At 37.8% G+C, this 22241-nt stretch overlaps 3 protein-coding genes across 4 annotated transcripts; all 3 read left to right on the forward strand.

Annotated features, from left to right (window-relative positions):
- The first annotated feature begins 325 nt into the window (after positions 1-325).
- On the forward strand, positions 326-5422 carry LOC133877452 (E3 ubiquitin-protein ligase APD2-like). 2 transcript variants are annotated; one of them, XM_062315762.1, is made up of 10 exons: positions 326-849; positions 1525-1634; positions 1760-1885; positions 2075-2171; positions 2735-2809; positions 2885-2967; positions 3835-3981; positions 4120-4189; positions 4272-4626; positions 5058-5422. In XM_062315762.1, exons 1-10 carry the CDS (start codon positions 501-503, stop codon positions 5131-5133), a joined length of 1488 nt encoding a protein of 495 aa, XP_062171746.1. In that variant the 5' UTR covers positions 326-500; the 3' UTR covers positions 5134-5422. The 2 variants fall into 2 exon arrangements, with proteins under 2 accessions (XP_062171746.1, XP_062171747.1); XM_062315763.1 differs by having other exon boundaries at positions 1528-1634.
- A 2716-nt stretch (positions 5423-8138) lies between these two features.
- Positions 8139-14134, forward strand: LOC133877451 (uncharacterized). The gene is made up of 6 exons (XM_062315761.1): positions 8139-8334; positions 8454-9037; positions 9640-9829; positions 9942-10006; positions 12348-12558; positions 13655-14134. Exons 1-6 carry the CDS (start codon positions 8233-8235, stop codon positions 14000-14002), a joined length of 1500 nt encoding a protein of 499 aa, XP_062171745.1. The 5' UTR covers positions 8139-8232; the 3' UTR covers positions 14003-14134.
- Positions 14135-16033: 1899 nt separating this feature from the next.
- Positions 16034-17337, forward strand: LOC133877866 (probable pyridoxal 5'-phosphate synthase subunit PDX1). The gene has a single exon (XM_062316309.1). It carries the CDS (start codon positions 16180-16182, stop codon positions 17113-17115), a length of 936 nt encoding a protein of 311 aa, XP_062172293.1. The 5' UTR covers positions 16034-16179; the 3' UTR covers positions 17116-17337.
- Positions 17338-22241: the final 4904 nt, after the last annotated feature.

Genomic DNA, 22241 nt, shown 5'->3' on the forward strand with positions numbered 1-22241 from the left:
ATGATGGGCTCTGTTTTATGGCAGACCCATTTTCCAAAATTAGAGGTATGTAACACATCAACATCCTCAATTGAGTCAATTTCCTTCAACTCTCACCTTTTTAATTCTTTGTGCCCAAAAGTAGGGCCATTGTTGGCTGGAGTAGTTTCCTAGAATTCTTCTGATTGGCCAGCAGTTCCAACTTATATTTGAAGCAGAAAAGGATAGGACACAACCAACTAACTGTCACTCAACCTAACATTCCTGGGAATAGAAAAGAAAGAATATGAGAGAGGACTGATTGGTGGGTGTCATAGCGCCACTCCACCACCGCCCTTGCATTTCCAATGGCTCATTCATGCCAAAGTTTTGATGGTAAGAAAGAGCGAAAAAGAGGTTGGGTTATTGGGTTTCTCCTTTCTTATGAGTTTAAGCATATAAACTCGTGTATCTATTTTAGCTCTGGCTTCTCATACACAGTTTCATAGGAACCCCATTTGCCAAATCTAATTCCTTTAAGAATGGAAGAACCAGAACATAGCCAACATGAACCTGGACCTGGGCCTTCGTCTTCTTCTGCTACAACTTCCACCGATGGTCAATCTTCTTCTTCGGCCTCTATTTCACAGGTTCAAGAAGAAGAAGTGGTAGAAAATGAACGACAAGAAAATGGAGACAGCTATTACCCCCACCACCATCGCCTCCATCATCACCACCACCACCACCATCACTTCCTTCTCAACCGCCAACAACATAGGCCTTCTATTGTATCCTATCGGATGAACACATCGATACCTGATGCGGCGTCTCCTGAGATGAGGGATGATGTGTGGTCTTGCCTTGTCGTGCTTGTCACCTTTTGGTTCTTTGGTCAGTTTCATCCTCATTTACATTTTCTCTCTTCTTCTTCTTCTTCTTCTTCTTTTTTTAAAAAAATAAAAGATAAAAATTATCAATGTTATTATTTGTTTTCACTGTCTAAATCTTGGACGAATGGGGAAATGAAAGGAAAATAGTTATCAATATTGATTCCTTTCTAGCTAAACGAAATATGAATATTCATCCAAAAAAAAAAAAAAAACAAGAAATATGAATGCTTAAATGGTTGACCCATTTATAGATTATTTATTCATCGTTTTTCTTCACTCTCCCACGTTGTTTCCAAGATCTAAATGGACCCCTAAGTTGCATGCAAGGAAAATTGAGCAAAAGCTATATGAAATGAAATTTTGACCCGAAAAAAAAAAAAAAAAAAAAAAAACCTGTTCTTTTCTGGCCTGGAAAAACATAAATATTTTGATTAGCAATGTAGTTGTATTGGGTATACCAGAGCAGTTGTTGAAATTTTGCTTGTATAAAAAAAGTGGTCTGATACCTAAAGATTTCAAATGTGTTAATGGTTTTCTCAACATTTTTCAAAGAAACAAAGCAGAGTCTTCACCTTTCCATTTATTTTTTTATCGCATATCTTATGATTAATTGATTTCTCATGACTTAAGAATCTTGCTGATTTGGTTCAGTTTTGGTTTTTGTATTCCTCACCAGCAGCATCCATGACTCTGATTTTTGGTTTTTATGGATCTGTGAATACACACTTGGGACCGAATTGCTCACGCCTAATAGCTACTAACCCTTTCTTTGTGCAGTCTATTAAGGTAATCAGATTTTTTTTTGGGGATGAGACTAAGATAATTTGTTCATCATACTATTCTCATTTAGTATTTTTCTTGATTCTGCTGCCACAGTTGCTCTGCACTGATCTCATTTTGTTTGCAAACAGGCTGAGGAAATGGATGAGCCAAAACCTGGGCCAATGCTATATGGGTTTTATAAACCTCCTCCCCTGGATATTGAGATCACCTGGACTGAAACACATAATGCATTTGTACCGGCCACTTTCCGCAAGGCACATTTCCCACTACCTATACTTTATCTTTCTTAATCCTTTTTTCTGCATTGTTAAATTGAAATTTCAATTGTTTGCCACATTCCTCTTTTGCACTTCTAAGTAATAGATGTGCATGAGCTGTACACTGATAGCATACTAGATGTTTGGATTGATGGAGTAAAATTTGGAGTGCTTCTCATGTTGTAGGAGTTGTTATACTTCCTAAACAAAGGATCAAGAGTGGATATCTTATACAATGTAAAATCTCCAGGTTCCTCGCCTTTATCCCTTGTGATTGCACAAGGTAGTTTCCAAATTCCAACTTCTTGATCCTTAAATTTGATAGTATTGTTCGTTCTTTTTAGTTTAGAATGAAATGCTTACTTTTAATTACATACCAGTTTTTACCTCGGTAGACTCTTTAGTGCAATCAAAATTAAATAGCTGGAAGAACAGGAAAAGTATTTCTGGAACAGCTTCAAATTTTTCAGTTTTAAGGTTGTCATTCAATTTAGACCTTTCATTGCATCTAGTACAGTTATATGACGTATAGCAAATGCACATAAGAATCTTACTAGTTCACAAGTGGAACATCAAGTTACTCTACATTGATAATTACACAGTAAGCTGAAAATATGTCCCAGGTGATGGGATCCAACTAGTTCACAAGTGGAACATCAAGTAACTTTACATTTCTAGTACACAATAAGCTGGAGCGGAGCTATGTCCTACTATAGGATGATCAATCAGGTTTTGGATTTATGCTTAACTAGTAGTTGGAATGCATAGTTAAACAGAAACATTGGTACTAACATGATGTTCTTTTTAATTTATATATCTCGTCTTAAATTTTGTCTAAATCTGCAGGTAGAGAAAGCCTCGTTGAATGGATAGAGGACCCATCCTATCCTAATACTACTTTGTCTTGGAATATTATATATGGTAAATTTCATTAATATTAGTTTTATTCCCCCCATTGGCATGAGTTAAGATGTTTAAAACCCATCTACATGGCAGGAAGTGGTAAGATCCAACAGAAAATTTCAGAGTCCTCCTATTACTATATTGCAGTGGGGAACTTGAATTCCGAGGAGGTCGAGGTAGTTGTTAAAATACTTACTGCACCCTATCACTACAAAATCCTTTTACTACTTTTTTTAGCTTCTTGTTAGTATATGCAAAATGGCAAGATCTGCGCCTATGAATTTTTTTAGGATTGTATTATAGGCCAGGGCACATGCTTAGTAGTGTTAGTCTAACGAGATATATATGGTGACAAGTTTTAATGTAGTGTACTGACAGATTCTGTGGAACTTTATTTTACCAAATCTCCCATTTAGTTAGTTACCAGAAGAAATCAATGTCAAGGATAAGACGGATACTGTGAGTATGTAGATATTCCCCCCACCCACCTCTTTCCCAAGGGGGAAAGGAAAAATGTCCTTACAGTAATCACTGGAAAAGGCGTGACTGCTGCTTCTGTAAATATCATTCCATGGGGTCCCTCAGCTGATTTGGTCATTTCCACCTGTGCCAAATGATTACTGTGTGAAAGATTAAAACCCTTTGTGATATTATAAGTTTACCATTGGGTTGTGCCAGTAATCCATCCAAAAAAGTCTACTATATATTGCACAATGAGAGGTAGGATACAGAATTGGCCAGAGCCATATAACTGAAACTCCCTAGTGAAATTGATCATTTCATATATCCTAATGAAAAAACTATATTCCCTATTTGTATATTTATTTAAAATATTCATAGAGGTACATTGTTAGAGTCCTGCAACCAAAGAGACTCAACACCTGCTGCTAGTAATCATTTTTTAAGTTTAAAACAGCAAATGGATGGATTCTTTCTGGTTTATTAAGCATCTTTCTGATGGTTATGGTTTAACATTTTTCATTTACACACAGACATCATCAGATTATTAGATAATTTATCTGCTATAATGCTGCATCATACAGGTAGAGTTGACGGTGACCATAAATGCTTTCCTCTATAACACAACTCAGGCATATTACAAGTGCTCCCTGGGTAACCATTTATGTAGTTTGAAGCTTTTTCTTCTAGGAACAAATGTTGCTGTCTTAACTTCTCCACATCCTAAAGAGGTAAAAGACTCCCACTCTCTGAATTTTACAAGTACTATGCAACTTCCATTGCTTTGTGAAGTTTATATGTTCTTTGGATCCCAATCATAAAAACTTTCTAATTTTTATGAGAATATGGACATGTTTTGGTTCTCTCAGGGTACTGTTGATGAGTGGTATGTCAAACTGTCTTATGGACCTCGATGGATCACATATTTTGTTGGATCAGGTTCTTTTGACTTGCATTTATATCCTTCTAATGGCAGAAATAAGGAAATATCCATATTCATATTCACCTCTTCTGCATGCAGGTGTAATGACTGTCCTCATCTTACTTGCCTTCAGATTCTTCAACATGTCCCAAACTCCAGCTGAAGATGATAGATTAGATTTTCAAGCAGAGGAAGTGGGAACTGAACGAGTCCCATTGCTTTTGCACAAAGATGATGACGTTTCAAGTTGGGGTTCATCTTATGATTCTGTTTCACATGATGAGGAGGATCCCGAAGAGCACCTTGCAGCAATCAGTACTGAAGGACAGCAAATAACAGAAGGGGAAAACATCAACAATCCCCCGCGTCTCTGTGTCATTTGCTTTGATGCCCCTAGAGACTGCTTCTTTCTTCCATGTGGGCACTGTGCTTCCTGTTTTACTTGCGCAACAAGGTAAATATAACCACACTTTCTATTTTAAGGAATCTAGATAGGAGAACTTTTGACTTTGGGTTTTGAGGTGAGTAGCAATAGATGGTTGATACATGTAGGCAAACCCATGTACTTGGAAAAGGTTCATGGATCCAATCCCAATCTGTTGGGATTAAAGCTTATTATGTTTGAGTTGCATCCATAAGGCCTAAATTAAGCGGAAAGCACATTAGGTCATCTAATGCCTACACTTTATATCTCAGTTTCCAACGATAATACATACAGACTATTAAGCATTACAATTAAATTGTTGAGTCCTCCACTGCAACCTATGCAGATATTTTTCAAACATAAGCTGTACATGCATTTGATGCTCATTAATGTCACATATGATTTTGTTTCCAACCATGTGCAACTTGTCGAAATTCTGTTCAAATGTTTAAACTCTACAGGATTGCAGAAGAGGCTGGTACTTGTCCCATATGCCGAAGGAAGATGAAGAAAGTGAGGAAGATTTTTACGGTTTGAGCTATGTACATGAGTAATGTTATGAAGAGGCTCTCTGGTAGTGAAACTTTTGGTCTCCTGTAGAGTATTTTTCACTCGCAGTTTGAATGCAGTTGTTATGTACTTGTAGAAAGCAACTGTTAAAGGAAAAAAAAAAAGTTGTTAGGGTTCAGAAGATGTTGACAAAAAAGGCTTTGCTTGTCTGCGTATCATTGTAATTAACTTTGGTTTGATGTGAATTATACGGTAAGTGTTCATAAACAAAGTTGATTTCATATGATTGGAAAGTTTGATGTGCTCTTCCCTCTTAGTTGGCTGATGACTACTATTTTCTTGTTGTCTCTATGTTATTTGGTTGACAAGATAAATGCTACTATTCATACTAAATTTTCACATCGGCTAACATTTTAATTTTTTTTTTTTTTTTCAAATGATTGACATGAAAAGTTTTTTAAAACATGACACATCAATCGGTGTGAAGCTGGTGTTAAAATCTAGTGTGAAAAATAGGATTACTTGTGGTGACAATGATTACGAGTAGAGTAATGCTATTCTTCACACTTATTTCATATCGGCTGATGTGACGTGTTTTAAATGGCTTTCTATGTCAAACACTTAAAAAAAAAAAAAAAAACCACTTAAAATACGCTACGTTAACCGATATGAAATTGGTGTGAAAAATAAGCGTGAAGAGTAGCATTGCTCTTTCGAGTACATTTAGTCTCGATTTAGAGCACCCAACAAGGCTTGAATGGCTTTTATATGTTTTGAGCATGACTGGTTTTCATTTAGCCTGTGAACAGTCTTTGTTTTCAAGTGAACGAATTATAAATTCATGGTTAGTCACAAAATGGGTATTTGATTCACATCATTATCTTTTATGGTTCCTTTAGTACATTTTATCCTTCGTCCATACCTTACCAAATAAAGGAACACTCATTCTCAATGAATTCAGCCCTCTCCAATAATTTCAACATTCAAAACATTTTTGTTCTCCGATATATGCAAAAACTAATTCTGTTTCAGACTTGATCAAAGCCCACCTGTAATATATCCTCTTCAATTGAACCAAATGGACCCATATATCTCTTATACCCCCCCCCCCCCCCCCCCCCCCCCCTTTAGCCTTCATTTATTAATATCATCTTGCTGCCTAAACACATAATCAGACAGATGCTGCTGTTGGTACAACTCCATGAGCTGAATATACATACAGTGTTGGCAGCAAACAACTCTCCGGTGTACTGCACTCTCCAAGTGTTCTTGTTCCCTCCTTCCTTATCATGGCAAGTCTTTGTGAAGTAGCTCTAATGAATAATAATAAAAATAAAAGAAAAGGGACCTTCTTAGCCCAACCCTAGACACTCTTCCTCTTTCAAATCAAACATGCTCCCATTCGAGTCAAGAGAAAGATAAATAAACACATCTTATTGCACTGCTCGGGAGCATTCGTAGTGATTGATGGCCGATGGGGTCAAAGACCAGGAAGTAAGTTATTTATTAGCCAAGCATTTTTCTCCCGAATCATAATTAGAAAGTTTCTTTTTTTACAGGAGGTAACTTTGAATCAGAATCTTCTACAATTGAGAATTTCTTACAATTTATTGTCCTTGCAATCAAGGCATGGACTATGAGACTCGATAAGGCCTATCTATCCAAACATTTGCTTAGATAAATACCCGAAAACACTTGGGGCCGAAGCAGGTGATTGTAGGGAATCCAAAGCCTATTTGTCCAAATACTTGCTCGGATAAATACCTTGTAGGGGAATCCAATAATGTTAGCTTTTTGCTTAGAATTTTTAACTCACGCTAAAAAAGAGTTTCAACTTTCAATCCCATATTTTAATATGACAAAATATTACCAAAAGATTTTACATTTTTACTTATTCTATATAATGTTTGCCTTGATAATTATTGATAATTTTGTAAATTAACATATATAGTGATTTAGTGTAAAGAAATAGAAGCCAATCAACCTAGGGGTGGGCAAAATATTCAATTATCGCCTATTGTTACCAAACCACTATTAACCGCCTACTGCCTCTACAGACTTCCGGTTGTCGGTAGTTAGAATAAAAAATTTATACCGACGTCAGTTCGGTTAAGTTAATCAATATAGTTTTAATTTTGTTGATTAACCAAACTAAACCGACTTAAACATATGGTTATCAGTATCTTTATTTAGAGAAAGACCAAAGTATGGTAGGGCAGCTTCCTAACAATATTAGTCGGTTCTCATTTAATTTCATCTATATTAGTGACAATTTGTAATAATCTAAGATAATGAATTTGTTAAGGGCGCTTATAAACATGTTCAACAAACAGTTATTTACCCCCCCCCCCCCCCCCCCCCCCTCCCCCAAAAAAAAGGCGAAAAACAACAAATTTGGGATTTGACCCAGAAAAAATAGGCAGGGCAAAAAGAGATTTGGCCCATAAAAATTAACCAACTTAACCAACTGATGACTTTACCAACAGACAATTAATCGACTTTACCGAACTAAAATTGTCAAAAATAAAAAATTAATATATATAAGTATAAAGTCAGTTAATTAACCAAATTTAACCCACTTGATCAATCTGGTAGCAAAAATGAGTGTACCGATGGCAAAAGATCATCTTTCTTTAATTGATACCTAGTGTAGGTCTCTTCCTTTGACCTTTGAGAAATGTTTTCCTTACAACTCCCACCTAACTCTCACACAACCCTCCTCTCATTTTGTGTGGGTCTCTCACAATGCACAATACCAAGGCACATTGGGGTGGGGCCCACACATTGGGTCCCACCCCAATGTGCCTTGGTGTTGTGCACAAAGAGTGCAAAGATCACTCCCCGTTGTGAGACTCAAATGCATGGGACCCACACAATGTGAGAGAGTTGTATGAGAGTTGGGTGAAAGGAGTTGTGAAGGTATCATTTCTCTTTACCTTTCCAGATTAAATTAGCCACGTGGACGGCATAAATTGAGGTGGGTCCCAAAAGTAGAAATAGATTATAGAATCTAAACCGAAATCATTTGGGTAACAGAAAGAAAACGCGAAATCCGCGAAAAGACAGCACCTAGAACGAGTAGAAAGATGGGAAAGACGCAAAAATGGCGATGCCAGCTAAAACGCCATGAGATTGGCCCCGAGGAACACACCCCGCACGCCCTCCTATCTCCTCCCTTGCGTCATTGCCTTGGCCACCTTCTCCGTCACCGCCCTCCTCCTCTACAAGGTCTATCTCTCTCTCGTTGCAGCATTTCATCAAACGAGTGCTCTACTCTTTATCGATTTTAAAAGTTTTCTCTTAAGTTTTGCTGATTCTGAATCTCTTTGTGGCTTTTGATCGAACAGGTGGACGACGTCGCTTCCCAAACCAAGACCCTCGCGGGCCACAACCTAGACCCCACGCCGTGGCACCCCTTCCCACCCAAGACCTTCGGAGAGCAAAGCCGCCTGAGAGCGTACAAAATCATACACTGCTCTTACCTCGCATGTCACTCAGCCACCAACCCTAACACTATCCCCGAACGACACCGTTCTCATGACCCCTCTCAACCGAGCGAGACATGCCCAGATTTCTTCCGGTGGATCCACCGCGACCTCGAGCCCTGGGCTGCGACCGGGATTTCGCCGACCCATCTGGCGGAAGCCCAGAAATTCGCGGCTTTCCGGGTCGTGATCGTTGCGGGAAAGCTCTACGTGGAATTGTTTTACGCGTGCGTGCAGAGCCGAGCGATGTTAACGATATGGGGGTTGTTGCAGCTTCTCAAGAGGTATCCCGGGATGGTAACTGATGTGGATATAATGTTTGATTGCATGGATAAGCCTATTGTCAACCGGACCGAGCACAGCTCCATGCCGTTGCCGCTGTTTCGGTATTGCACCACTGAGGATCACTACGACATCCCGTTTCCTGATTGGTCTTTCTGGGGTTGGTAAGTATTAGAGAGAAAAAAGAAAGGAAAAGAAAAGAAAACCTCGAGTTTTGTCTGTTTTTATTGATTTTGTTGATTTCTTAAAATCCTAGTTATTATTTTTAATTGAAAGGTTCAGATTCGAACTACTCAGCGCTGAAGTTAGTGATAATGAATTAAAGAAAAATTAAGAATTGTTTATATATTTGTTTTCTGAAGAACACCTACGTTAACAAACATCTCAAAACACAAAAATAGTTTTTAGTTTTATGGCACTACAAAATACTTTTTTAAACCAAAAAAATAAAAAAATACACCAAAATATATCAGCAAACATACCCTACTATACTAAAATTTAAAGTCTAAATATTTAATTAAAAACAATTGTGGGGGTTAAAAAATTTATTGTGGAGTTATTTTAAGAAATTTAGAGTATTATTATGCTGAAACATTTATGCTGCAGCTCAATCTGTTGCTTGTTACTTAGTGCAACGGCCACTAGTTTAATTTCCTTTGTTAAGCAGAAGCCTGAGAACCCTTTTGGGAATCATAGCTAATGCATTTGGAAATGGGCATGATTTGGTTTGTTGTGAATGTGTTAGATGAAATTGGTTCTTGTGCAGGCCAGAGACAAATATAAGGCCCTGGGATGAGGAGTTTCTAGACATTAAACGAGGCTCTCAAAGTCTAAGTTGGTCGAAGAAGCGGCCCCGTGCATATTGGAAAGGAAATCCGGATGTTTATTCTCCTGTTCGTACAGAGTTACTGCAATGTAATCACTCTAGGATGTGGGGATCAGAAATTATGCGTCAGGTGGAGTTGTAGTTACCATGTGGACCTTTTTCTCGAGTTAAACATATGGAAGTAATGGACTAAATACCTGAAAGATTTATTTTTGATGTTGTGTTGTTGCTATACATTGCAGGATTGGGCAGAAGAAGCAAGAATTGGTTATGAGCAGTCCAAATTGTCAAAGCAGTGTGATTACCGGTAAGCACTTCTCTTAGTAATTTCACATATGGAAAGAGACCCTCGTGCTATAGTGGGCTGTCTGAAAAACTACATAGACTGATCCAGGTGGTTTCAGAACATAATTGGGCAGTGACTGGAATAAATTATTAGACAGTTTTGTATATGGTTTTTATTTTGGGAAATCAAGTTTAGACCTCCTTGCGCTTTTGATTATTTTGACTTTAAGACCCCAATCTTCAATTTGATAGATTTGAAAGCTGAGTTTGGACTTCATATCATATATATATATATATATAAAAGCCGAGTTCCAACTTAGAATTAGCCTAGAATTAGGACACGTGACGTGAACACATTTTTTTTAAATATTGAATCGGTCATTTAAGTATATAGAAAAATAATAGAAACATCAAATTTTATTGTCATTAAATTCTCACTCATTTCTATCTCTCTCTCTCTCTGTCTCTCTTCCTATATATATATACAAAAGTCGAGTTCCAACTTAGAGTTAGCCTAGAATTAGGACACGTGGCATAAACCCATATTTTTTAAACATTGAACCGGTTATTTAAGTAGAAAATCAATCATTTAAGTAAAACTGAAATAAACGGTGTATTTAATTTGCATAATTAACTTTCTTATATTAAATAGAAAAATAATAGAAACGTCAAATTTTATTGTCATTAAATTATCACTAATTTCTACTTCTCTCTCTCTCTCACTCTCTTCCTTTAGCTATCATATCATATATATATATATATATATAAAAAGACGAGTTACAACTTAGAGTCAGCTTAAAATTATGACACGTGGCATGAACTTATATTTTTTAAACATTTAACCATTGTATTTAATATGCCTAATTAACTCTCTTATATTAAATAGAAAAATAATAGAAACGTCAAATTTTATTGTCATTAAATTCTCACTAATTTCTATCTCTCTCTTCCTTTAACTATCATATATCATATCATATATATATAAAAGCTGAGTTCCAACTTAGACCTATGTGAACAAATATTTTAAAAAGTTTTACTTTTTATGGATTAATAATAAAAAGTATGATAAAGATGTATTTAAATTCTTAAATTAAATTATAATGAAGAATCCCGCGCTATGTGCTAGGTATTATAAATTTGAAGCACTCTGTAGCCTTTTGGTCAAATAGATAACATAAATGACTGTCCAAATACAATTATACCCGTTAGATCAAAGAATTATTAAAAAAAAAAAAAGTGGCTGGCCATGTGTGGCCCAGTCCAGCCACAATTTTTTTTTATTTTTTAGTTAAAAAAAGAATTGATATGAAGGGCATAATTGTATTTTCACATCTATTTCTATTATCTATTTAACGAAAAGGCTTCTGGAGGTATTCAATTTAAAATGGGCCCAAAATCTGGTCTCAAATTTATTAGGGTTTCAAAGTCAAAATGACGAAAAGCATAGGGAAGTCCTGACCTGATATCCCTTTTATTTTCCACTGGAATAAGAAGAGACGAGGAAAACTCTACTTCTTTACTTGTTATCGATTTGCTATCAAAATCCCTTGTTCTTATGAACATTGTGTATACAGCCTAGGTTAACGTCCTAACGTGCCACTTAGCCTTGAGCCTTGCACTTTTTGAAAACCCCCATAAAGAAGACTAACCATTATTATAGCGTCTCCGGCAATAATTGTCGAAGTAGTTATTGAAAAAGTACAATTATCTACTTTAGGCTTTAGCTACTGATTTTTCTATACTCTCTCCAACAGATTCTCTATTCTACTCTTTATTTTCTTTAAATATTATTTTGTGTGTAAGAGAGTGTGAAAGAAAGCTAGAGTTAGAAAGAGTGTGTGAAAGAAGGAAAGGAAGAGAGAGAAAGCAATAAAAATCTATTGCCTATTTATTATTCACACTAGAAGGAAAAATCTATTGCCTTGACCAACTTCATCCTTAAGATTGCGTCTAACCTTTTGCGGATATAACCGTATAACAAATATACTCATTGACGAAATTCATCATTCAAGTTTTAAGACTTATGGTGCTTTTGAGATTGCGATTTCGTAAACAAAAAGTGTGATTTTAAACCGAATCGCAGAAAATGAATCGTTTGAAAATTGTGTAAAAAAATTGCAATTTGAAAACGCAGAAAATATGATTTTTCAAATCGTAGGGAATAAGATGTTTTTTTGAAAACGCGGAATCTTAAAAGCTAACCTGTGATTTTAAAGGCGAAACTGTGATTTTACCAAATGCTCAATTGCGTTTTTAAAAATTATTTTTTCAAATCGCATTTTTTAAAATCACAAACCCAAACGAACCCTTAAACTAAGATTGTCATTTATGCCCCCCTTATTTTCCTCCCTCTTCTTCTGCAGTTATAAAATCTATGCGGAAGGCTATGCTTGGTCTGTGAGCTTAAAGTATATCCTATCATGTGGTTCTCTTCCTCTGATAATATCCCCACGCTATGAAGAATTTTTCAGTCGTGGTCTCATTCCCAAGAAAAACTATTGGCCAGTCTCTCCTACCAATTTGTGTCCCTCTATAAAGTACGCTGTTGACTGGGGAAATGAACACCCATCTGAGGTATGTTTTGACTTAAACCTTCTATTATGTCTCCTCTTGATATTTCAATGCTTTGATAAAAACTGGTTTAGGCATATCTAGCGTGGGAGTTTGTTAATGTGTACGATCTTTTTTGAATTCTGCTTCATGCTTTGCCAGTAGATTAACAGCATTAAAAGCAATACTAGTTATAACGGATAGTAGCAGTAGTTAGTGGCAGCACTACAAGAACTAGTACTTGTTGCAGCTTAACAAGGTGGTTTTCTTCAAGCTTCAACAATGAAATAAATGATGACTACAGCACAATGACCACCGGAACAACAGTACCACTGCCTCTAGTAGTACAAAAACTGTTGGCTATGTTGACAGTCATACCAAGAAAAAAAATACTTGTAAAAATCTCATGAAACACACAATGGAACTTTGATTTACAGCATTTTGAACACCATCTAACACCATGTTCGATCCCTTGTCATTGAATACTGATAGGTGAGTGAAGCTACCAAAAAAAAAAAAAGTCTACCATCGAGTCGACATAGTGGGTCCCCGTGAATGTCATACGATCCTAAGTGTCCCAAATGGGTTAAGTCTAATCTTAATCATGTGTATATAAATTCTTAGGCATCCTCCCCTAGCAAGTTGGTTTTCAATGGTGAGTTATGCCCGATGTTTGTATCACACCACGTCATATGCCATTAATGAAGTTTTCTGTTCACCATGGTGACCATCTTTAGCAATATCACCTTTTCTTACTCCAATCTTGCTTGTGCATTGCAACTCACTTTTCTACAAGATTTGGTACTGCAGTATATTCTTAACAACTAGAGTGATGGTTTTTGCTGTTAGTGAAGTATGAACTAAAGATTGAGAAAAAGAAACCTTCACTAGATGGCATTAAATGTAAAATTGAACCATCCTATTTTCAGCAGTTAGGTACTGTCTGAACGCCAATTCTCTGTTATTATTTTCATCAGTTTTATGGCTTAAATTGCTTAATTGCCTTGCCTAGTGTCGTTCTGTTCATAATATTTATGCTTACGGATTGACGCTCATTGACATAATATCTAATGCTTTATTAATTCGTTTGTTTATTTGTATGTAAAATATGGCTGATCAGGCTAAGGCAATAGGAAAAGAAGGTCAGACTTTAATGGAAACCCTAAGTATGGATAGGGTCTATGATTACATGTTTCACCTCATCACGGAGTACTCGAAGCTGCAGAAATTCAAGCCAGTTCCACCATCTTCTGCTCTAGAAGTGTGTCCAGAATCCCTGCTTTGCTTAGCTGATGACAAGCAGAGGCAATTCCTGGAAAAATCAACTGCCTTCACTTCACAAGCACCACCATGCACCCTCCAGCCTGCCAATAGCAATCTCATCAAGGAATTAATACAACAGAAAGAGAAAAACATGAAGGATGTGGAAGATATGGAGAAGTTGAAAGCGCAGAGACGATCATATTAGCATGCCTCTCATTGTGGATATATAAAGTAAAATTAAATTTGCAATACTGGCCTTTTACTCGTTTTTTATTCTGGTATCATCTTTTTGAGGACCTTAAATTTTCTTAATATCGAACTCCACAAAATTTGAAAACTTCCCAACCATGTCTCGCCTTCACATTTACTCAAACGCTTAAGCGGGGTATGTTAATTGTTTTGGAGGGTGTTTTCTGTTTTTCGTTTGAAAATGTATTTTATGCTCCGTTTGTTTTGACGTAAAATGGATTCCGTCGTAAAATGATTTTAGGGATGTCATTTTTCAGGAAAATGTTTTTCGTGTTTGGCGTGTACAGAAAATCACAAATATTTTTTTATATTTTCATTCAATCATACTATCTTAAAAAAATTAATTTTTATTTACAACATATAAATATTAATGTAAAATAATATAAAAATTACCGGTGACGAGATTTCATTACTGATCGGCAGGGTTCCGATTGGCCGGTGAGATCGAATACCTTCAATGGCTAATTAAGTCAAAGAGAATTGGTGACATTTTGTGTGTTTTGTGTCGAAGGTGTACTTCAGCATTGCTATTCCTTATAACACCCAAGCACTGCCAGAAACTGAGTTTTGCAGTTATTTTAAGACGAAGGAAAAAAGATAATATAAAATAATAAAAGGTTTAAGAAAGTGATGGAAGTGGCAATAGACTGTTACGTGGATGAAGGCCTCATATTTATTGGTTATCCATGCATTGCAATTTCCATACAAGTGGAAAATCAACGCACGGGATTGTTTTCAGTGGCCAAATACAAAAACTACAAAATGTGTGGCAGCCTAGTTTTTTTTTTTTTTTTTTTAATATATTTTTTTTGTAAGTGGCAGCCTAGTGGGGTTGAAAGGTGGACAAATCACTCTTTTTTCTCTTTCTTCTTCTTTTTTTTTTTTTTTTTGGTTATTTTAATTTGGCAAACTTTTTGTGTGGAAGCCAGTGGTAATCGGGAACGAGCGGCTTTCCGCCCTTCCCATTTATCATTATAATATGCAATTTTTCACCCTTTTCTAATAAGAGATCAAAGCCTAATTTTCTTTTGCTGCACTGAAAACAGTTCTTCTTTTTTCACCTAAATTGATTTTACTGTTTGTATTTGTGATTTAATCTATTTACAAATTCACATGTTAGTCATGTATTATAAAAATGAGTATAACGTATATTGCTATGTAATGGTCCATAATTAATAATTAACATGTTAAATGCCACATAAGTTTTATTTATTTATTTATTTTTTTTTAACATGTTCACACAAGAGGTAGAAGATGGAAGTTCGAACTAGAGATTTCTGTTTTATAAGAAGTGGTCTCTAACCGATTGAACTATCCCTTAAGGACTGTTGCACCAATTTTATAAATGTAATAAGTACTACGTAAACTGAGGAATTAGTTTGTAATAAAAAAGGTATAATACTCCTAGCAATACTTTACTCTAAAATTAATGTACCCTGGCCTATCCTTGTTTGCAAATATTTGACTTAAATTTAAGGATTTAATAAATGAAAACATTAAAGGTTAAAATCAATATATAGATAAAAAAGAATTCAGATTCGTACTTATTATTTTTAAATTAATCAGTTGTAATTTTATCGATTTAACAACTTATCATCTAAAGAAGCAATGTATGGAAGAAAAATTAAGATTTTTAGAGTAAAATCGACTCAAAATTTAATAGTAATTAATTTTAAATTAAAGAATAATTTTTTAAAAATCACATTATATTTAAAAGAATAATAAAAAAAAGTAATAAAAGTCTTATATATAGTATTACTCTAATATATTAAACATTAATCACTAAGATTTGATGCCAAATCAAAGTTCTAATTATTAGGAAAACATGATTATCTAGGGGTGCAAAGCAATTAAGCAAATCTTTTGTTCTCGTAATGCGAAAACTTTAGGCTCACTTGGCGACAAAAATAACGGCAAAATTCAGTTTCGGCCAGTGCGGACACGTCTTTGTATTGCATACCATAAAAGCCTTTGAAGATTAAATACACATTTGGCCACCGAAATCCCTACCCTCTCGACTCTCGACTCTCGACTCTTCCTATATATTCCATTCGCGACCTCTCATTCTATCAAACATAAACGCAAACACAAAGCGCTCTCTCTCTCTCTCTCTCTCTCTCTCTATCTCAAAGAATGGCTGACACCGGAGTAGTTACCGTGTACGGGAACGGCGCGATATACGAGACAACGGCGAAGACATCGCCGTTCTCGGTGAAGGTGGGTCTGGCCCAGATGCTCCGCGGCGGGGTTATCATGGACGTGGTGAACGCCGAACAGGCCAGGGTGGCCGAGGAGGCGGGTGCGTGCGCTGTGATGGCGCTGGAGCGCGTTCCCGCCGACATCCGGGCCCAGGGCGGCGTGGCCCGCATGAGCGACCCGCAACTCATCAAGGAGATCAAGCAGGCCGTGACCATTCCAGTCATGGCCAAGGCTCGCATCGGTCACTTCGTGGAGGCCCAGATCCTCGAGGCCATTGGGGTCGATTATGTGGACGAGTCGGAGGTGCTCACCGTCGCCGACGAGGATAACCACATCAACAAGCACAATTTCCGGGTTCCATTTGTCTGTGGCTGCCGGAACCTCGGCGAGGCTCTCCGGCGTATCCGCGAGGGCGCGGCGATGATACGCACCAAGGGCGAGGCCGGCACTGGCAACGTCATCGAGGCCGTCCGGCACGTGCGCTCCGTGATGGGAGACATCAGGGTGCTGAGGAACATGGACGACGACGAGGTCTTCGCGTTCGCGAAGAAAATATCAGCGCCCTACGATCTGGTCATGCAGACCAAGCAGCTTGGGAGGCTACCCGTCGTGCAGTTCGCCGCCGGCGGTGTCGCGACACCAGCAGACGCCGCGCTGATGATGCAGCTCGGCTGCGACGGCGTGTTCGTCGGCTCTGGCGTGTTCAAGAGCGGCGACCCGGCGAGGCGTGCCCGGGCGATCGTTCAGGCCGTGACCCATTATAGCGACCCGGACATGCTTGCGGAGGTGAGTTGTGGGTTGGGTGAGGCTATGGTTGGGATTAATCTCAATGATGCTAAGGTTGAGAGGTACGCGAATCGGTCTGAGTAGAAGAAAAGGAAAATCATTGGCTTCTCTTGGAAGATTAAACAATATGCCTACAAAAATGAAACTAGTTTTGCTTTGTAATAGATGTGTTTCTGGGTTGAAGACGATTTGGGGCTCATGGGGTCGTAGCTGTTTACTTGTTCTGTAATTCTGGAAATGCTTATGTTATTTTCAACTATAATTGTTGGTAGCTTAATTGGAAGAACTAAATATTTTTTTGGTCTCTGTGAATGGATGGTTTTGGTATAAGCTTATTGCAATTCTGGAAATGGTTGTCTTCCTGTTGTCTTTTGAGCAATTCTTATGGCAGTTGGCGACGTTTTTATGTAGGCAATGATGCTGTGGTGCACTCAAATTCGGCTACTCCGAATTGACAGTCCCGCCCGTTGTTAACTACTAAATAATTAAATTTAATTGATGTAATATAACAATGTCACGTGATCTGTTACGTCAGTTTGTAAAGATGGCGGCGGGCTTATGTTACAAGCTAGTTTTAGCATACATGAGATATTTATTGGTTGAATTAGGCGATCATGCTTATGGGTTTTGCATGTTAGCTAATTTGATTGACTTGAAGCTTGTCTCTTGTGGTACCTTTCTTGTTGAGTTAAGACTAGATGTGAACCAGAAGCTTGCCTTTTGCATATTCTCTAGTCTTTGTCCCTTTTTATTATAGTCTCCACTATTGTTGGCGGTGTTTTTGAAGTTAATGCTGATGGCCCTCCTATGTGTGCATTGATATGGTTCAAATTTCTTGTGGTTGCTTTATATACAATGCATTTTTAAATTATGTGTTTGCAGAGTTTAGGTTCCTGATGAATCATGGGTTACTACTCCATGTCAGCCTATAATTACCTACAAGAATAACTTCTGTAAGGATTTTGTATAAACTAAATCCTGTACCCTTTAATGAGAAAATGACACATCAACATGGTTTTCTTGTTCTGTTTTTGTTTTCTTGTTTCTCCACCTTCTCTTATTAAGACGTATATATGTGAAGCTTATTTGCTATCCACGTTTTGTGTTCTTCAATTCAATTAACTGAGGGCGGTGGTCCCTTTCGTGAGGCGCCCAGTACACAGGAGGATAACAAATATGTGAAGCTTACTCGTGTAGCCATGTTTTGTTGTTCGCTGTACTTTTTTATTTTTGGGCAAGAGTACAAAAGAACAGAGAACATAGAACAAAAAGAAATCAACAAGGGGTCTTTTTTACCATCTAGCCTAATTGATAAACGAAGCATGGAGGAGGTGGGGATGCTTTCTGAGTAGGATCAGGAGGCGGTTCATTCATTTTGTCGCAGAAAAATCAGATTTAAATAAGCCCTCACCTCATTTATACATCAACTATGTTTTTCTTTTAAGAAAAAAATTGGAGAGCTGTTGTGCAAATATCTACCTAAATAAATAGGCAAATACTTGTATGTTTTACTCGCAAGTGCACAAGATCAAAACAATAGTATAGCAGGCAAATACGAGATCATTCCCACGAGGATTGGTATAAATTGTATTTAAAGAGAAATTCCTAAAAGCGATATGTTGAATAAGACAGGATAAAAGATTGAATTAAAAATACTATGAAGAAAAGGTAGGGCTTCGATATCCACCGTTAATCATACTCAAATAAGATTTGCAATATACACAATACTACAATCATAACATGATGCTTAATGCTTACCAGCCACAAGGGAATGGTATCTTCTCCTAAAGCTATTGATTTCCCTAAACAACGAGTTAGGCATGGTATCTACTCTAACTCTTTTCTTCCTTGAAGGATTTAGCATGGTATCTACTAAGTTGTTCTTCAAGAAAGCATAAATCTATGGAAATCGGTAAACACACTCAGATTGAAATATGGTATCTATTCCAGTTGTCTTTATGTTGATTAATCCAAGAACCTGTGTCGGGGTTCTTCCGTTACTCTATTATGCCCAGGACTCGGTCATCCAAATTGACATAAATAACAAATCCATACCACAAAAATATGCTAGCTAAACATAAATATGCGAGGAATTTAAGAAACTAGAATTAATCAAGTTAAGCATCAATATATAAATTGTAGCAAGGCAAATTGAAAAACTTAAAAAGACATGATTAGGGCTTCAATCGAGCCCTAACTAAAGTATTAGTTACAACTAATATAAACTAAAATTATATACATACAGAAAATAAATAAAGGAAGAAAATAAAAACTAGAAAGAACCTCCTTGATGTAGTCTTTGATTCTTTCTCAAAGCTTCTGTGTCTTTCTTCAAAGGCTAGAGTCCTATTTATAGGGATTAGAGAAGCTTTAGAAGCTCTAGAATTCCTATTACAATTCTAAGTAGGTTTTCTAGTCCAAAAAGAATAATTACAAGTCTTCTCATTTTCTGAAATTTCTATCCAAGTAGGAAAAGGATTCCAAAATCCGTACAGATTTGCGGTCTTTTATTGCGGGGCGATTTTGGCATGGAAAACGTCCGAATTAGGAAAAACCTATTTCTGACATACTTGTTGCCTTTCTTATTAGCTTTCCAACGCCACCAATTTTGTTGCAATCTAATACTTGAGACGAAAGTTATGATTAAATTACTGATACATGCTCATTCTGGATTCTTTCCAAAGATAACGAATTTTTGCCAACTTCTCTTTTCTTAAATTCAAAATTGATTTGGAGTTTGAATCTATCCAAAAGTGAGTTTGCTGACTTCACTATAATCTTGGAATTTGATTGGTTTTTCTTCTAAAACCTGAAAAATACAAGAAAACACAAAAACAACACAAAACATCAAATTATAACAAAACTAAGAGCATAACATATGTAAATTAAGGGGCTTGAATGTGTAACATTCAGCACTTATCAAGAGCTCGTCTCTCCTTTTCTGTAACACACAGATTGCTGTTTTGGATTTTCAGGGATTTTGATGGAGAATTTAAAGAGAAATTGGGGATAAATTGCAATAGATATATTAATTAAACTGAGAAAACATAAGATTGGCACAATTTGAGGTTGCTAGCCTCCGGAGATAATTCTCACAATTCCAAAAGCTAAGCTGCACAGTCCAGAATACGAGGCTTATATACTGTCTCTTTACAAATATCTCCCAACCCTACTTAAGACGATGCCACTTTAGGAAACCCAAAACGGCTAGCTTAGGAACTAAACGACAGACCTCTTTTTAATTAAAACGCACAGTACCCTTCCAAAATGTACCGTTCAATCTACTTCCTACGCACCGTTTACTTCCTTCTAGAATACTCCAGCTGGACCTCACTTTCGAACTCAACACTTCCTTCAACCACTCGCCTCTCTCCTCTTTCAAGCTTCAGACTTTACTCATTTTCTCTCTCTACGAATGGCTGTGACAATACCCTCTCCCTCAAAACACCTTGCCCACAAGGTTTGGGTAGGCACCCCGGAAGTTGTTGAGTTCTCCCTAGGCTGCATCATCAACATCTTGGCCCTCCCAACGGACCAGCAATTCAATGATGGGCCGATAATCCTTGGGTCTGGAGCGACGGTCAAGAATCTCGGCTAGCTCGGGGCGGAGGATGCTGTTGGAGTCAACCAGTGGTAGTTTGGGCAGAGGCGAGGTGGAAGATCCCAACTTGGGTTTAAGTTAGGATACATGGAAGACCGGGTGAATATGGGCGTCCTCCGGTAGATCCAGTTCATAAGCCACCTTGCCAACACGGCGGGTGATGCGGAAGGGGCCGTAGAAGTTAGGTGAGAGCTTCAAGGCACGGCGGTACGCCACCGTGGACTGTCTGTACGGCTAGAGGCGCAGGTACACCATTTGCTCTAGTTTAAATTCCCTCTCAGTATGCCATAGGTCAGCATATTTTTTCATTCTTTGCTAGGCATGCTGCATATTTTGCTTGAGGAGGGTGAGAATTTGCTCTCAGTTGCGAAGCACTTCATCCACCGCCTCCACTCGGGTAGGCCCGGAACATAGCTTAGAAGCCTAGGAGGGGGTACCCCATAAACTGCTTCATATGGGGTCATCCGAATGGCAGAGTGCCAAGTTGTGTTGTAAGAGTACTCAACCCAAGGCAACCAATAGGTCCATTGCTTAGGACTGTCCTGTGTGAAGCAGCGTAGGTAGGTCTCCAAGCACTTGTTCACAATCTCTGTTTGGCCATTTGTTTGCGGGTGGTAGCTAGTGCTGAGTTTGAGTGAGGTGCCCTGTAATCGGAACAATTCGGCCCAGAAGGCACTAGTGAATATAGGGTCGCGGTCAGAGATGATGGATTGGGGCATTCCATGTAGCTTGAGGATATTTTGAATAAAGAGTTGGGCCACCTTAGCTAATGTGTAGGGGTGAGAGAGGGAAATGAAGTGGTTGTATTTGGAGAGTCGGTCCACCACCACCAGGATGACTGAGTGACCTTGGGAAATGGGTAGTCCTTCGACAAAGTCTAAGGATATGTCTGTCCAGACCTGGTTCGAAATAGGAAGGGGTTGTAGTAACCGTCCCGGGAAGATGTTTTCACCCTTGTTCTGTTGGCATACATCACATTCCCTTATGAAGTTTTTGATATCTTTCCTCATGCCCTGCCAATAAAAATCCCGTTTAGCCCTTTATAATGTTTTGTCATAGCTCGAGTGCTCTGCTGCTGGGTCACTGTGTACATAGAGTAACACCTGACCCTTAATTGTAGAGGAGCTTCCCAACAGGATTTTCTGCTTGTACAACAAAAGCCCATCTCTAAGAGAGAACTTGCGGGTATCGATGTCATTCTTGTGCCACCTTTCAATCAATTGTTGAAGTTCCCCATCCTCTAGATATTGTTGTTTAAGTTCATCAACCCAGCTGGCAGTAGGAATGGACAGTAAGGACAGGGTTATTTCTTCCTCCCAACCATTTTTCCTTGAGAGTGCATCAACCACTCTATTCTCAACCCCCTTCTTATACTCTACCACGAAATCATAACCCAATAGCTTCATGATCCATTTCTGCTGAAATGGGGTCCCGACTTTCTGCTCTAGTAAAAATTTAAGGCTTTGCTGGTCAGTTTTGACCACAAAGGGCTATCCCAGTAGGTATGGCCTCTACTTTTATGTCGCAGTTACAAGGGCAAACAATTCTTTCTCATAGGTTGACATGTGAAGTGCCTTTCCTTTGAGAGCTTTAGTAAGGAAGGCAATAG

Source organism: Alnus glutinosa, chromosome 9 (genome assembly GCF_958979055.1).
Source record: "Alnus glutinosa chromosome 9, dhAlnGlut1.1, whole genome shotgun sequence".
In the NCBI taxonomy this organism is placed as follows: Eukaryota; Viridiplantae; Streptophyta; class Magnoliopsida; order Fagales; family Betulaceae; genus Alnus; species Alnus glutinosa.